Source organism: Gavialis gangeticus, unplaced genomic scaffold, assembly GCF_001723915.1.
Source record: "Gavialis gangeticus isolate Ggan-Ray unplaced genomic scaffold, GavGan_comp1, whole genome shotgun sequence".
Lineage (NCBI taxonomy): Eukaryota > Metazoa > Chordata > Crocodylia > Gavialidae > Gavialis > Gavialis gangeticus.
In genome coordinates this window covers 3926673-3944027 of record NW_017729007.1, presented here as the reverse complement: position 1 = coordinate 3944027, position 17355 = coordinate 3926673, and the positions used below count along the sequence as shown (strand labels likewise).

The following is a 17355-nucleotide window of genomic DNA, read 5'->3' as shown; positions in this document are numbered from 1 at the left end:
AGGAAAACTATACAAAGCTTTTTGTCCTTACCGCAAATTGAGGCGAAAGTTGGAAGGCTATATGGGTTCTGCAAAAGGGTCTCTTATAAACAGTGCAGAATGCACATATTAATTCTTTTCTGAAACTGAATTTTACTTATACAAAGATTTGAGACTGACTTCTTTAACAAAGGCCTATCCTGAAGAGATGTGGAGGTGGTATATCAGTTTCTATGAGCACCTCAACCCTGGCAAAGAGGATATGGTGAGGGCAAAGGAACATGAAATTCCAGTGCTGTGTTGTCCAAAACTGCTATAATAGGCCACTGCAAACTGCTGCAGATGGCACAGAATTCCAAGCAGAAAGAGGCCATTCTGACAGCTGAGGACAGAAAGACAATAAAAAATTGATAACATGAGGCCATACTGGCAGAAAAACTATACAAATTTGATAATACCAGTCCGGGATAAGTAATATCAAGCAATGCAATTTGTGCCCAATCTCAGGGACAGAGTGATGATGATCAATTTACTGTGGTAGCTTTGCACTACAAACACATCCTTGCCACTTCCAGATAGATATGTATCCTTTAGGGCTGCTTCCTGCCAGTGGTGAGACCAGATCCAACCCCATCATGAATCTGCTAAATTAGCCATGAAGTGGCATTTTAAGATTTTAGATCCTACATTTCCCAGGAATGTGAAAAACACAAGAATGGAGGAGGATGAGGAGAGGACCCTCCTACATTTTAGCCAGGTGGGAAGATATATAGAGACAGAGAACAGTAAGCCAAAGGGAGTGTGACTCAAGAAAATGGGCTGTGCCTTTCATTGCTTTGAGTTCTTTTGATGTCTTGTAAGATGCCCTCAGCATTTTGGGGAAGAGTGGCATGTAAATCTAATACATACATATATACATGCATACAGATAAAAAAAACCCCAACCAACCTTGCATTTCCTTTTGATATATTTTCAATCTAAAATCCATATCTCACAGTTTAGAATAAAGACCATTTTCTACTGAGCTTCAATCGAACGGAACTGGGTCAACAGCTGAATAGCTGGGTCAGCTTTTTGGACCTCAGAATAAATTAATAGTTTATATGGTTAAAGAGAAATTGTAACAATAAAGAAAAACAGCAATTTTTAGCTGTTTTTTAAAACTTGCTATTATAAAGTGAGTCATTTATGAGCACAAAATGGAAAGGAAAGATGCATAAAAACAACTGTGCTATACTTGGCACTACCAAAGCTCTACCAAAATGTAACTGATTTCAGCACTGAGAGTGATCATAGGTTATTTTAAAAGCGTTTGAAATAACAGCAAAAAAGAGGGTAAGCAAAAAATTTATTGCCTGATAACTTAAGACTAAACAAACAAAAAACCATAGCTAACAGGAATTACACAAAAATAGCTTATATGATCCACTTTTCCTGAAACAGCATCCTCTCAGGACCTATACTACTTACCCACTATTTATTATTGTCTGTCTCCCATCACAACCACCCACAATGGTCCATTGATATTATTCATGGCAAAAGTACTGTCTTGTGGTTAAAAACAGGGAACCAGAAAATATGGGGTCTACTCCAGTCTTTGCCAAAGATTCAATATGACTTTGGAGAAATCAATTTTCTCTGTACCTCAGTTTCTTGCTCTGTAAAATGGAGTTTAAAATACTAGTCTACCTTGCAATGGTATTGTCAGACAAGTGTCTGACTATGTAGTCACTAAAGCTAGCTGCATCTTTGTTACCAAATTCACTGATGCTAGTGAATAAATACTGTATAAATAGTGAATTACATCTGTAAAGGATTTCTGGATATAAGCTTCACACTAGGTGCTTTAGACAAGATTTTGGAAGTATATGTCTCTAAACCAATATCATGCGTGGATCCTGGGGGAAGGCAGGGTGCAGCTGCACCCCCTTTCCTGTCAAAAGTCTCAGCCAGAGGGCACATGGACCACTGCACAATTTCCACCACGGCAACTCCCTTTTTAGCATCCTGGATCCACTCTGAAGCAACATGCATACCCATGGATGATATGAATAAATAACCACATGAAGCACAGAATTTATTTCATACCTGATAAGTCCATTAGTTCTGGGGCAATACAGTGAACATGAAAAGGAATGGAACTTATCTGTTGGTGTTTTTAACATTTATCTTTTCTAAGCCAATTCCCAAGCATTATCTTGAGATGCTAAAGACATTTTAACATGGCAGCATAATAGCAACCAAAGGTCTTTTGTTAATAAACGAAAACAAAATTATCCATCAGGTCAGAATCATGAGGCCTAGTGCAAGGTTTCTTGAATGGGATGTCCAAAGGCAGCCAGCAAAGGGTAGAAAGAGAAGGAGATATATATAAGAAAGCTCTGGATTGCTGAACTGTGAGGTGCCACAAGGAATGAGGCTCACTGGCATGAATATGAACTGTAATGAAGAGTGAGATCATTGCTAATTATAACTAGTTCTTCACTACAGCAATGCTGCTGCCTAAGGAAAGAGAGGATAAGAGAAAAGGAGGCTACAAGCCATACACAAAAGGATCTTAAATGAGGTAAGTGATGTACCAAATTAATCCTTCCACCAGCTGCTGGTTGTAAGTGAAATAAGTTAGCTGATGTCACTTCAATCATTAGTAACTATTTAAAAAATAAATAAATAAAATCACTGAATATTAATCCTATTGTCTGGCTCATAGAGTAGTACTTGCATAAGGACGTGGCAGATTATTCCTTGCATATCCATTGAAGCAATTGGTTTTCCCAACATTCCCAGTACATACATGTGCCCTCAGTTGCAACAATGAGGGTTCTATGCAGGACTTTTGCACCCCTTTCAATCTCTGCCTATGACTGAGCAAGAAAAGATGGCATATCTGTTTTATTGCAGTTCCTTTTTAATATTTGGTAATAATACTTCATCAAATATTATACAGGAAATTCCTTGAGTACACAGCTGAAACCAATGAAGTACAACATGTATAATGGGATCTAAACAACAACTCCAAGCATACCATTTTTATACTACTATCCCCAGAACTAGGGGTGAGGTCCCTAGTAACTTGATTAAAGCAACTATAGACATCTCCCAGACTCCTAATGGATGTGGACTACAAAGACTGTGTTAAGATCCACATCCAAATTATTTACAATTAAGAGGTGCTAGACTTGGGGGGTTAGTTTTAATCTACTGAAGAGAAGATCTAACTCCAAAGTATGGAGTTGTAGGTTAGCATTGATTACATGTACTTCATTCCTACATACGACCTACAGAAAATCTGACCACAAGAAATGCATATAATACAGTTCTGTGTACCTATTATTCCAAAGAACTACATTCTAAGCATCTTTAATAGCAGTGTAATGACTGAGTTAAAATACCCACTATACATACATTTTTGCCACTATATTGCACTGATCTTTTAGAAGACAACTGCTGGAGCCAGGTATGAAAGTGACTAAGGTATACTGCTCCAGCTCCGAAGGCATGAGTTGGAATCACGCTCTGGACTTGTGTTGAAGTGCCCATGCCCTCTTCCCCTTCCAGTCAACCAAGCAGTAACTGGATAGGTGGTCAATCAGGCTGGAGAGTCAAAGGAAGATGGATGTAATGTTAGCCACATAATTCCCTTGGGGGTCACTGGCTATAGAAACACTTGTGCTTTAACTATGCTGGCACAGTTGACCGCTTGGCTTGGGCAGACTTTTGACTTAGGACAAAAGCATGTATTAACAAGTTTTATTAATAGTAAAAAAGTTACTTTTACCCTCTGTGATATGAAAGATGGACATTTCTTTTTTCTAATACAATCCCTAAAACTAACACAGTTCTTATATCTATTATCTTAAATCAGCCAGAAAGATTTTCCTTCTGCTCTCTTTTCATGCTTAATGAAATGTACAATAAAACACAGAACAATCCATTCCCCTCTTTTATGTTTGTTTTCCCTATTTTACACCTCAATCCTACAAGCAAACCTGCCCAAGCAAACTCCTAAACCTGTTCAGAGCTCCAGTGAAGTCAAAGCTCTGTATTGGCACTGCACACTATGATGTAAAATGAAAATATGCATAATGTAGAAGTGTAACTGTCCAGCCGTGGAAAGCAGGCATTTGCTCCTTACCAAAGTAGAAACAAGCATGACACTAATTCCCAAAACAAGGCGGCTTAATCTACTGCTGCAGGGATTTTCTACATTCTGCTGGAGCAAGCTCTATTGGCCACTATTAGAAGCAGGGTGCATCTACAAGATGCTTTACTGTGCATTTGACTAATCTAATGCTCTGTAAAGTGTCATTGTCTACACATGGGCAGCAATTACCATGCTGTATATTAGTCTAATGTGGCGTTTTCTAGTGCCTGTATATACAGGTACTAGAAAAACAGTGCATTGATGTGCCCTAATGCACGTGTAGACACCAACTAGGAGCAAGTTACTCCCAGTCAGCCTAGGAGGCTATACCTCTACAGCTGAGAGCTAAGCCCCCATGTCCCCTACAAGCTCAGGGATGACATTCAAGGTAAGCCTGGAGCTTCCCCTAGCTGCTGTAGGGGGGAAGAGCAGTGCAGGAGCAGCTCCCCCTGGGTTGCTCTGGTCTGGCTCAATTTGCTCCCAACGGGGAGGCATGTGTAGACTTGTGCCAGAGAACACTTTAATGAGCCTGAATTTTCTGTGCAGGTAATTCAGGCACATTAATTGCATCTGCAGACACACCTGCAGAATAGCAAACTAAAATAGTTCACTTAACTAATCTAAGACAATTTCTGTTTCAACTGGAATTCAGTGCCTACTAACAGAACTGTATAGATGAACACATGATGCATCACAGTGGTTGTTTCTCTGATTCATCTACAAAGTAATGTTTTAAATCATCATAAGAAAGCGTGGCTATTTATTTTCTTCCAAATGGTTCTGATGAAGCCAACACATACTGACTTAATGAAATATTCCATTATCTGGAACTGGGACAAAATTAACCCTATAAGCAACAAGCAGTATATTTATAATTGTCATATTTTCCTTTATATCAGAATGTATATACAAGATACACTCACTTCAGCTCAATTTTGCAATGTTAAATTGAACCTTTAGGTGCCCCTAAGAGATTCCAGGTACTTACATTTAAACAGTCATAGTTTTTTCTTCTTTAAATATTTCAAATACAAGTTAAATGGTCTTCATGTTATCCTGAGTTTTCATTCAACCAATCCATAAATAAGCAGGGCCTGTAATAAATAATTACTGACCTGACAAATACTTCATGTCTATCCCAGTAGTTATAATGCAAGTTCAGGAACTCAGTAATAAAGCATGGAGTATGGGGCTGAGCAGATATGTATCTCTCTCCTGGAACAATGCTCAGCTGGTGTAATTTGTATAGTTTGACTGAAAATAATGGAACCATGAAGATTTACACTAGCTGAGAATATTTCCCATGTGACCAGCTTTTCCATTACTACTAAATTATTTTTTGGCTTTTTCCTGAATTCATTCCAATTTTTGTAGGAATGAGGTTTTGTTTGTTTGTTTTTGTAGAAATGGGTTCAAAACTATTTATTTGTCTTCATCAGGTTTATATGAACCAAATTTTCACCTTCTTAGTCAATGTCTTAAACCATATGTGATTTGAGAACTTCATATGTATGATTTAATTTAAAAAAGCAATGCAAGCACATTTTAGCCTGTTGTTTTTTTCCACCACCACAGCTATTCAGCAGCAATGATTTCCAAATGTAATATTTTCTCTACACATGAAAGTCCTACTCATTAAAAACTAGATATCTAGGTTTTTGTCAGGTATCTATCACTGGAGTATCTTTGTATCTTACAAACTTATTAAAATGAACAGTGAAAATATTGTCTTTCCCTCCCTGTCATCCTTGAACAAAAATCTAAGTTGGAGCATTCACCAGCATCTCACTTCTAATAACCTAAGACAGGACTAACTTCTGAGTGGCAAGGGGCTGCTGACGAGTCACATGCTGCATGGCCTTCCATCATAGTGGAGGACATGTTATGATTAGGACTGATCACAAAATTTTAGTTGGAAATTTAAGTTCTCAGCCAAACAAACATTTTCATGCAAAGTTTCCGCTTGATTCATTTTTTTTCCCATCAGAAAACTGACCCCTCACTCTCCTGTCCCTCCCACCCCAATTTTTTTATAGCACAAAACCATTTTGTTACTATTTTTAGTAGCTTAGGAACAACTTTGTTTTTTGACAAACATTAAAAAAATTCTACAGGACAAAATCATTTTATAACCAGTAAAAGTAATTATATTACTATTCTAATACAGACTGTACCAGAAGGAGGACGGTCACCAAAACTTGTTAAGTGTCCCTGTACTGGATGCCCTGTTGTAGAGCATCCAGTACTTACCATCACCCACTTTGCCATGCAGTACTTTATACTCATTTCTGATAGATCCTTTTATAATATGGACTGCAGGTTCTCTGATGCCTAACAACAAATCCTATATTTTGGTCTCAAATCCCTCTTACCCTCTATCTTTGCTTTAACATATCTCTGGAAACAGGCTGTTCCTGTGCAGCTGTAGTTAAACTCTCAGATCCCGTCTACACAATTTGATGGTAAAGCTGCAGACCCTTCAAATATGCCAGGCAGGCTGCTTCTAAATGAAGAGTAGTACATCCATTCCTCCACAGCACTACACACGGGCTAATAACCTTCAAGGTCACTCAACAGGGCTGTCCAACTTCAGTGTGGTCAAGGGCCAGATGTGACAGCAGCATTCAGTCCCTGGGATGCATGCAGACCCCCTGGCTCATGGCCATGCAGGCTGTGCTACCAGCACATAGACCAGCCCCCCTGCTGGTAGTACATGGACCCCCTCTGTGTAGGCAGCATGTGCACCACTACAAGAAGCAGCTGGTGGGGTCCATGAACCACATGCCAACTTCCTAGACAGCCTTGAATGAGTCCACCTGAAAGCCCAGACTCAACCACTTGGGTGGTTAAGCATGCTCAGAGGCCCTGCTGTCAAACCAAATACATTTACTGTGCACACATGTATCCAGCTTCTTTTTTTAATTCTTTTTTAATAAACCACTTATATTGTTACCTTCTTTTCATGAGGTTTTCATCCATGTCTGCTCATGTATCTCTTGTTGCCTGTCTAATGAATTATTCTCACTAGAAGTACATTCCTCATTCAGTTTTGGAGCTTGATCCAAGACTCAGTCACTACAACTTCTCTCATATATTTTGCTGTCATTTACACACTTGCATGACATCCTGCACTGCTCTCAATCCTTCCAATCAGTTTAAAGCCTGTCCACATCAGTGTTCATGTTCATTATCTTATACAGTACTAGCGTCCCCATACTCTTCTATACAACTTCCTTCCTATACAATCATCCTGAAGTTTACTTCTGCAGATGAATGCAATTTATCCTGAGTAGCATATATACCTGAGGTAAGATCCTATTTCTTCTTCTTTATACACCTAAATGGCACTTGTGCAGCCATCTAACTGCAGTTAGTAAACTCACAAAGGTTAGGATTCAGCATAACTGTGGTCTCCTCATATTTCCGTTCCAAGTAGCCTGGGACATTACACCCTGCCCCCAAGGGCTGCCTGCTGCTGGGGTGGGGACAATGTCTCCCTGTCCTGGCAGCAGGGAGCTCCTGGCCCTGGCTCCCTGATCACCTACTTTGTTGCTAATTGCCCCACTGGCACATTGGGGTAGGGGGCTGGGTCCTACCCCATCCCTGCAGCTCTTTCCAAGCCCCAGGCCTCAATCATCCAATCAGGGCATGGGGTTGGGATCTGGCCCTGGCCAGGACAGATCCTAGCCCCAGCCCCACTTGTGGGGCAGATGCTGGGGAGCCTGTTCCCCACTCAGTTCTGGCAATGCAGAACTGAGTGGGGAACAAGCTCCCCATCCTGCCACAATCGCAGAGCTCAGTGGGGAACAGGCTCCACACCCCTGGCAGCAAGGAGCTCCCAGTACCAGCTTCACAGTCACAAGGCCAGGACTGGGTGACTGTTATTTCCCAACGCCAGCTCCATGACCATGGGGCCAGCTCTGGGAGATCCTTATTTTCCAGCACCAGCTCCGCGACCATGGGGCTGGCACAGAGAGACCCTTATCTCCCAGCTCCTCGCTCCCCCAGCCCCCTACTCCACGATCTTGATGGTGGAGGCAGGGCTGGGAGAAAAGCATCTTCCAGCCCCCATGGGAGAAAAGCATCTTCCAGCCCCCACACCCCAATCGTGATCTTGGAGCTGGGGGTTTGGAGCTCCCTGCTGCCAAGGCAGGGGAACATAGTCCCCTCTCAGGCTCTGGTGGTGAAGCCTGTCCCAGCAGCAGGCAGTTCCTGGGGGCAGGAAGAAATTTCCTGCCCCCTGGTGGGCAGCTGACCAGGAGCAGATTTGCTCCCAGTCAATTGTCTACATGAACTCTACTGCATTGTTACTAATCGAAGGCAAATTTGCTACTTGCATTTGCAGGTAGGAAATCTACTCACTATTAGCGAGGTCTACTGCATAGTAAGCATGTGCACATGTAGACGCACATGCTTATTTCACAGTAAACTACACTACTGCACAGTGAAACATCTTGTGTAGACGTGCCCAGGAAGTAGTAAAAGCATTTATAGTTATGTATATAAGAAATAAGAAAATCTAGGTACAATGCCTGCTCTTTAAAAAATTATACCAGCTGGAATGATTCTCAAGGCACCTGTATAGATTAACTAAATAAAATATAGAGAGAGAGCACAAGTGAACCAAAGTTCACTTGAGTGATTCCACCATTATTCCTCATTTTACATATAGGAAAATACTCTCTCTAAACAGTAACAACTTTCAAAGAGGTAGAAACTTATTCTTAGTACTAATTTTTTATACTTTGTGTTTTACAGAAATGTAACGATAATGATAAACACTAAAGCTAGCAAATACTACGCTAGCTAACCTTTGCCTCACAGCACAAAACTGTAGACAACTAAATAATGATATTAATAAGTATACATGAAAAATAATAAAATATGATAGCAAGATACTGCAGGTAAAAATCCCCAGAGTATTACCATATCTAGTCTTTGCATCTCACTAATCACTTTCCATGAATATAGCTAAACCTATATGAAAAGTGAAAGAGGTAATAGTAAGAACATTTTAGTGAGATAAATGAATAATTCGCCATGTGTCTTAAATACAATGCCTAACATAAAAAATGACTGAACTGGTTGTCTCCATTAGCCCTGCCTTTTACATCAATGCAAGACTACAATATTTACTTGAATATAAAATGATCCTGATTATAAGATGAAGATGACCCCCCCAATAAGTAGATTCTATACCTGGAAAATTTTTAAATTGTTATAATTTTCCAGGCATGGAATCTAATTATTGGCAGTTTGCCTTGGATATGTCCCCCTCCCACTGCTACAGCTCAGAAAATAAATCTAGAAGAGTCATGGGGGGCCCTTGCCCTCTGCCACCCCTCTATTTCTTCCCCCAGCAGTTCTTCCCCCTGTCTCCCCCACTGTCAGGCCCTGCTCTCACTAAGCACATGGAAATGAGGAGCAAATCTGAAAACACTGACTGATGAACTAATGCATTTTATATATATTTAACTGATGAAAGTTTTAACACAGGTACCCAGCAAACATAGTTTTAAGCAGTACTTTTGTACCTCCTTATATAGAGGAGAGTACAAGCTATATATCATATTAGCCCAGAGCCAAAAGGTTCATGATTTTCTATGAAGTTCATTGGGTGGGCCCCAGTAGAGACAACAGCATTTCAAGCCATGGTGACCTCATAGCTCAGCACTGATCAGTATGTGTAAGGATGCATGTGCTAATTAGCCCCCCAACTTAGGACTGGAACCAGGTGTTCTTGCCATGAATCCTGGGATCCTCCAAAAACATCTATGCAGGGCAACCTAGAAATGGGAAAGAAAGGAATAGCTCAAGTGTGGGAGTGAAGAGAAAGTATAAATGTATTCAATGTGCTAGTTCACCGTACCTTGAAGAAGCGTGAGTGCTGAGGGGGACTGCATGCAATGGGCACTACCATATATCATATTCAGACGGGCTGTACTAACATCTTTCTGGTAGGTTCCCATCGGTATGTTTTCTCAATATGGGCCATGTGGTTTATAGTCATTGTCCTGGGGAGAGTGAGAGGAGGGGCTGGGAAGCCTCGCCCACAGGGCTCGACGCAGGAAGAAACAGTAAAATAAAGAAAGAAATATAAAACAATCACTTACCTGCAGGAGGAGCGACGCTAGAAGTTCTAAGAGAAAAGCCCACACGGTTTACAAACCACGCCTTTATGCAATTAAGGCCGGCGGGTGATGTCACAAGGACGCACCAGCTGACAGGGATAAAACAGCAGCCAGCAGTACGGAGGGGAGAGCCAGTGAGGAGGCGGAGGCTCTCCATGCCAGTAGTAGGTGGGCCAGTGCAAATCTGGAACACCCGGGCGACGGGCAGCTGGGGAAGTACCGAGAGCTCCTCATACCAGGGGCACTGAGATCAAGCCCCAAGAAGGGCAGAGTGCTGGGAGTGACTTCCGCCTAGTGCTGCCAAGGAGGTTTGTCGAGGGAGATGCTGAGCAGCAGTGCAACCAGGACGACAAGCTCAAGGAAGAGGCTGAAGCCAACCTTGGGGAAACAAAGGTGTCCCCACACTCGACTGTTCCCAGGTACCAGGTCTGGAAGCTGGGCTAGGGGTGGAGAGGAGAGAGGAACCCCACAGGACCAGTGTTGGGGGAGCACTGCCAAGTTCAGGCAGGAGGGCTGGGAAAGCCGACTAGTAGAACACCAAATAAGAAGACCTTTTTGGGTTTCTCCTTTTGGTTTCTTTTCTTCATTTTATTCCTTTACCCCTGCTCAATAGGGGCACCCTCGGACCCCAAGAAGAGAGCCGACCGGCTCAAGGGGATCACCAGCTTAGAGCCCGGGCCAGCTAATTATCCTTCCCTAAAGATAAAGAGGTATACGATAGGGCACAAGGACTATCTACACTGGAGAGGCAGCCGTGTCAAGATCTGGCGCCCCACCAGAGGTTGGTGTAAGGCTGTCGTGTAGGGGAGGTGGAGCCCCACGAACATCCCGCAAGTGGAGTGATCATCCCTGAGGGGAACATCAAGGCCGAACCCCACACTGATATAACATTCAAAGACGTGGCAGGAAAGTTCGGGGAAGGCCAGAGGGACAACCGAAGCCCACCTCAGAGAACCCATGAAGCTGGAGAGCATATACCCTCTACCATCCAAACCAAGGCGGCACGTGAGCAAGAGTTTGAAGCCAGACGGGCGCAGTCATGCTTGTGTTGACTGTAGTTTAATCATAGTTTTTTTTCCCATTCCTGAGCATGTACTGTTTTTGGCAGCAGTTTAACAACAGATAATGTATTTAATGAGGTTTTCTTGTATGCAGTTGTAAGCTTTCTTCCTCCATACTGATGGGGAGGAGGGACTTCATCTTATATTTGAGTAAATACAGTTGCTTTGTATTCTTTCATAGGTCAGTTATGCCAATAGCCCTGTATTATAAAAATAATCTCTTGTTTCTACCACCTTGTATTGTGTATTTCTTACACAGATATGGACAACAGCACTGGAAATATAGCAGTAGTGCCACAGCAGTCAAAATGCAAATACTTCAAATGTTATTAATAATCATAAAATTAAACTAAAAACAAAACAAAAACAACATGTTTTCATTAATGGGTAATACAGAGCTGCAAGACAGCAGAATGCACAATGAAAGGGAACAGAAATCTCTTAAAATGGTGATTCTCCCATTAATTTGGTTTTAATGAGGATATTATGGCTGCTATCAAAAAAAGTGAAAGGACAATAATTTGGTACTTAGACTCTGCAAGGCTCAGAACTACACACTTATTAACTGAATAACCTTGAACTTAATCCAGGATTACTCAAATGCATGAGAATTGTTAGAGGACTGGAAACAACATCCCCAACTCTGTCTTTGTATTGTAACCTTCATCATGGTATCAGCTTGCAGTGAAACTTGAATATCCTAACGGGATTAAACATAAAAGAAAGTTTAAAAAAACCTCTCTGGATTAGAATTTTAACTGAAGTTTACTGTGAGAAAGACCAGACCACTGTCATTGACCTTTTCTTCCCCATGCATGATCCCCGTTGTGCCTAGTCAAGTGTCCAAAGGAGACTTCATCAGTTCACGCTGTATTTATCCTTTTGCTCCTGAAACAGGTGTTTGGTTTCTAAGAACAAGCACTGAAGCCATTGATCAGTAACTATTAACACACTGAGCTAAAGTGTGATGTACTTGGTGAGACAGAAAGCATAATATACCTACAATATTTAGAGTTGTTCAAATGTGTTTTCTGTCAATAAATAAATCTAAAGAAAATACTGTATGGCCTGCCTTAACAAACATAGAAAAAAATCAAAAAAGAAATGCAATGCTTTGGGGCTCTTTGGGTGCCGCTTCTATATCTCCAGTTCTAAACCACTGTTTATCTTTTTTTAATTCAACAACATGGTTACTGATAGGTTTGCCTTCAGCATACCTAAAAGGAAAATGCTATTAAAAAAAATCACATATTGAATCATCACCATGAGATACCTCAGAAATACTTTTCATCTCATTTTTACTCTAAGCTATTAAAGCTCTTCCTAGCTTGGAACAATTATGTAATATATTGATTAGAAAACACCATCTCACATCTGTGCATCAAATACAGTTCAGTCAAAAGAATCTTACAAAGCACTTTTCATTTTAATCATTCCAGACCTCTTTACCTCGACAGTACTTGAGAGGTTTTAACTTGGGATCATAAATATGAGAATAAAACCTTAACAGCAGCATAAATACTCATATGGGAGGACATGCAATAGCATGAATTCCTGTTCCTAATACCAGATATAGTCTCCAGACTGGGGGGTTATAAAGGGGTTGATTGCAAGATGAAAGTTTAGTTTCTTAACAGCATGACACATATTCACCTATTACTATTCTTGTGTTTCATTACAACTTGCTCCTGATTACTAAATCAAGTCCGTCACTGAGCCACCTCCAACTGCAACCTGATTTTAGACTTTATGGAACTTATGCTGATACTATTATTTCTACTACTGTAGCACGTAGGAGCTCCAGTCATGAACCATAGCCCCACTACCTTATGCGCTCCACAAACATAGGCTCCTAAAACCTTAAAATTTAAGTATAAGACAAGAAACAATAGGATATAGACAAATGGGGAATCACAAGGAAATAATGAAACCATATCAATCAGAATGGCAAGCAGTGATCATAGGACATCAGCAAACTATGCTGTTGAACTTGAACGATCTTGAAGGAGCACAGTGAGGTCACTTTGTAGAGAAAGGGAGCACTTCTGAGGTATGAGGGACAGCATGGAAAAAAGGATAAAGATTCTTGTTTGAAAATCTATTTTTAATCAGTTCTTGATCCTCTCCTGACTATAAACTAGCCAGATATACTTCTCACTTATAAAAGTAAATCATAGCCTTCATTCAAACAAAAAAATTATGAAAACAGGAAGTAGTATACATCAAGAAAAGTGGAAAACAGAAAAGTCAATTTTTACATTACTTGTATATTTCATTTTATTTTGAGGCTATGTGCCTGTTTTGCTATTGTACATTGCCTAAAATGTTTCCGTGCTCATATTTTTAATAGATTCTTCCTTGACATGCTATCACAATCACTTCTGGTATTGATTAAGAAAACTAAGCACTTCTTAGGATAAGCATTAACCACCCCCCCCGAACATAGAACAGACCTACCTAAGAAAAACATATTGATAGGCCATAAAAACTTAGAAATGAAGGTTTACTGCACAATATATCTTCATTGGAGTATTTGGCTAAGTACAGACAGTCAAAAAGCCGGAGGCTGAATCAATTAAACCTTTGCAGGATAGTGTAAGCTGCACAGATTGACCTGACAAGCAAGTGAACAGACAGTCACTTTTGATTCCAGAAATGCAGCCACATGCCTGCAGTGACCCAAGCTGGAAGCCAGGAGGTACCAGAGCATGCCTCCCTGCTTGGCTGGAGCAGACAGCTTGGGCCAAGGCTATCTCACCTACCCTGAAAGGGAGAGCTTCCAGGGGAGGTACAAAGCATCCTGGGATACTGGGGAACTGCAAGTTAACTTGAATCTGGAGGGGATCTGGGATTGAAGTTCAATAAACCAATTTAACTTAATAAATTAAGTCTGATAATATATTCATCCAGGTTTATCTTAAGCTGGTTTTGACCATTTTCAAAGCAGTTTATGTGCATTGAACTTCTGTTGTGTTACAGATTTCAACCAGTTTCCAATCATTTATACCAGTTTATGCGTAATTTCTGTCCCTAGCCTTTGAGACCTTGAACAATGAAAGCATTCTTAACATAAGTGTGGAAGATGTGCAAGTATAAATCATTTTAGCAGAGATTGTGCCTGGATCCCATAGTTTCACAACAGATTAGATTAGGCATAGAGACATTAAACTCTGTGAAGAGCTGACTGTTAAACTTTGAGTATGCCAGGATAAACTTTGGTACTATACCAGAGCTCTGTGGCTAGTGCTGGATTTAATTTCAATTTGAGAACCATGCTGTCCTCTCCAATCTATAGTGTAGATCCATGGCACATTATGTACTTGGTTCACATGAGGATTAGAAAAGAGAATTTTGCCATATACTTGTTCTGATTACTTTGTTTTTAATGACTCTGTGGACTGGGATAGTTACTGACAACCTTGCAATTTTCTATCCACAGGGATAGTCTCTGGCTTTTGTTCCAAGCTCATCTGTTTATTTCTTCACAATATTAAAACAAATACTCTAACACATTTGTCATCTCCCACTTTGACTACTGTGGCCTCTTCTGTAGTATGCTGAGAGACTTAGGGAAAGAGAATTAAGTGTTTATGAAAAAGAGACACATCGTAAAACTGGAGGCTTGTGACAGGAGCAGAAATAACAGTCTGCGCATATGATATTGTGTTCAGGAAAATATTATTTCTTGCAGTTCTGCCTGTTTGCTTGTCACAATTTCCTGAGCCTTCATTCTTCCCAAAAGCTCACAGACCCTGGCCCATTATATCAAGTTTCAATTTTTCTAGTTTTTAATCTTCAAAGGTCTGCATAATACTATTTGGGGCTGTTTCACACCCTATACCTGTTCCTTTATCACTTTTTCTCCATTAAAAATTAAACCCTCAGGCTGCTGACATATGTGAAACTCCTCACCCCCAAAAAACAAAAACCAGCAATTTACTGGAAGAGGCATCACGTCAGTTTGACTTGGCTTGCCCAACATCTGTATAGATCACATGCTTCAGTGGGGGTTTTTGGCACTTTTATCTAATAGCCGATTCAATCAGCTATTAGATAAAAGTGCCAAAAAGCCCTACTGGCACATGCAATCTTTACAGAAGTTGGGCAAGCTGGGTCAAACTGACACAATGCCTCTTCTAGGCATGCACTGTTGTGCTCAGGGGAACACTGAGCTAAAAGTAAAGTGCTGTTTTGTTTTGTTTGTGTCTGTAAGCAGCCTCAGAGTCTCTTTGTTTTCTTCTTTTAAAAGTGTCATTATTGCTACATACAGATTATATTTGCCTATACAAGGAGTTGAAACAAGCACCATCTAAGCTACAACCATTCCTTCCTGTAGCACCTCTAGTAAGGTTTTACTTGTTTGTGTTGGTCTTCAAGTCTAGTTGCCTTTTCATTCAAAAATAGCCTCAATATCTGTCCTGGACACTGTTGAGCATGGTGCAAGTATAACTGAATTGCCATCAAAAAGAACTGCCATCAATTTCACCAGTGGGCTTAGCTACAGAAACTATATCATATCTGCATTAGTACCTTGTTAACTCTAACTCTTCTTCCAAAGAAAGCTACAATATTATGAGTAGGGTTTTGGTTGACCAAGGTCATATCAACTCAGCTTGGAGTTTTCAATACTGAATACATAAATACAGAATTGACACTCACAACCAACAGTGCTGTAATGCCATAATTCATTCAATAGGTGGATCAGTGGATTGAGAATTCCTAGAGATTTAGAATCTTGAACTCATTCCACTGAAACTGGTTCTACAATGGCTTCCCTCAATTTACTTCTGACTAACAAATCAGAATTAGGCTGTATACACACACACACACACACACAAAAAAGGTATTAATTTAAAAAAATGAACAGTACCTGCACAAAACCACACACCATATAGTCATCAAACAAAGGCAGACTTGGGCGGTCTTCTCGATAAACAGTGATTATATAGCTGCTCACAATCTCAGGGTTGGGTTGAGATTCATCTGTTACTAGAATACTGATTTTGTTAATTCCCAAGCCAAGAGGGTAATTAGCAACACTGCAAAGAAAAACAATAAATGAGACAGGCTCAACATTAAATCAGGCTAGAGCTGTACTGTATTTTCCACTGCAATTTACATATATTTTGGTTCATAATAATGGTATCAAATATGGTTGGCAAGGATATTTTTTTTAAATTACAAAACAAAATAGTAGAAGAATCAACCTCAAGACATAATTTTAGCCTTGTGACTTAGACATGAGAGAGAACTTCAGACTCACTATCAGTGACAACAAATCTGGCAAGAAACCTATGGATGATGCCACTAAAGTCAATAGTTTCTGGAAGATTCAAGTCAGTGGTTAAGCCAACAGGGAGACAAATGAGATTAGAAGCATTAGCTAATCCTTGAAATTGTGTACCATCCAAACATGACAGCATCCTAGAAAGCCCTTTAGTATGCTAGACAAGCAAAACTGGAGAGGTTTTTGCTCTACAGTAAGCTAAGAATGGCTGAAATGGATGGAATTTAACCTTTCAAAACTTCTCTCTCAACAAATAGCTACGTATTTGTATAATGCCTTTTTCAGAAAAATCTCAAAGTACTTTGCACACATGTCTATGTGTATCGGTAAATTAGAGTACCGAGCTCTGTAGTATTATGTGGCAACAGCCTACACCAAAATCATTATTTAACGGGATTTTGCTCATGCTTGTTTTACCACCTATAGTTTTATGGAAAGAATGACAAAATGTCAGTGATTGTGACCTAACTAGTCAAGTCCTCCAGCAGCCCAACCAAAAAAAAAAACAAAAACGAAAAAAAACCCAGAACAAAACAAAAACAGCAGGCTTCATTTGAAAGGCAAGTCTGCAGTGCAGGAACTGTCCATTCGCTCCAAATTTGTGGTTTGAGTGCTTAGATTTTTATAAAATGCTACCTTGGTCCTTTCTTCTCATCGAGGTGCACTTGGCACTGACAGTTAGAAGGTTCTGCTCCAATCTTCACTGTCACCATGTCAAATGGGACTTCAAAGTAGTATTCTCTGATCCTTGGG

The 17355-nt window shown here is 40.3% G+C and overlaps 1 protein-coding gene across 1 annotated transcript in view; it reads right to left on the bottom strand.

Moving 5' to 3' along the window:
- The window catches only part of CPED1 (cadherin like and PC-esterase domain containing 1), a 273667-nt gene that overhangs the window by 139297 nt on the left and 117015 nt on the right, over positions 1 to 17355 (bottom strand). Inside the window, exons 16-17 of the mRNA XM_019509244.1 lie at positions 17239 to 17355; positions 16186 to 16354 (exon numbers count right to left, since the gene is read on the bottom strand). Of these exons, the coding sequence (XP_019364789.1) occupies positions 16186 to 16354; positions 17239 to 17355 (286 nt within the window). The remainder of the gene's footprint in view (positions 1 to 16185; positions 16355 to 17238) is intronic.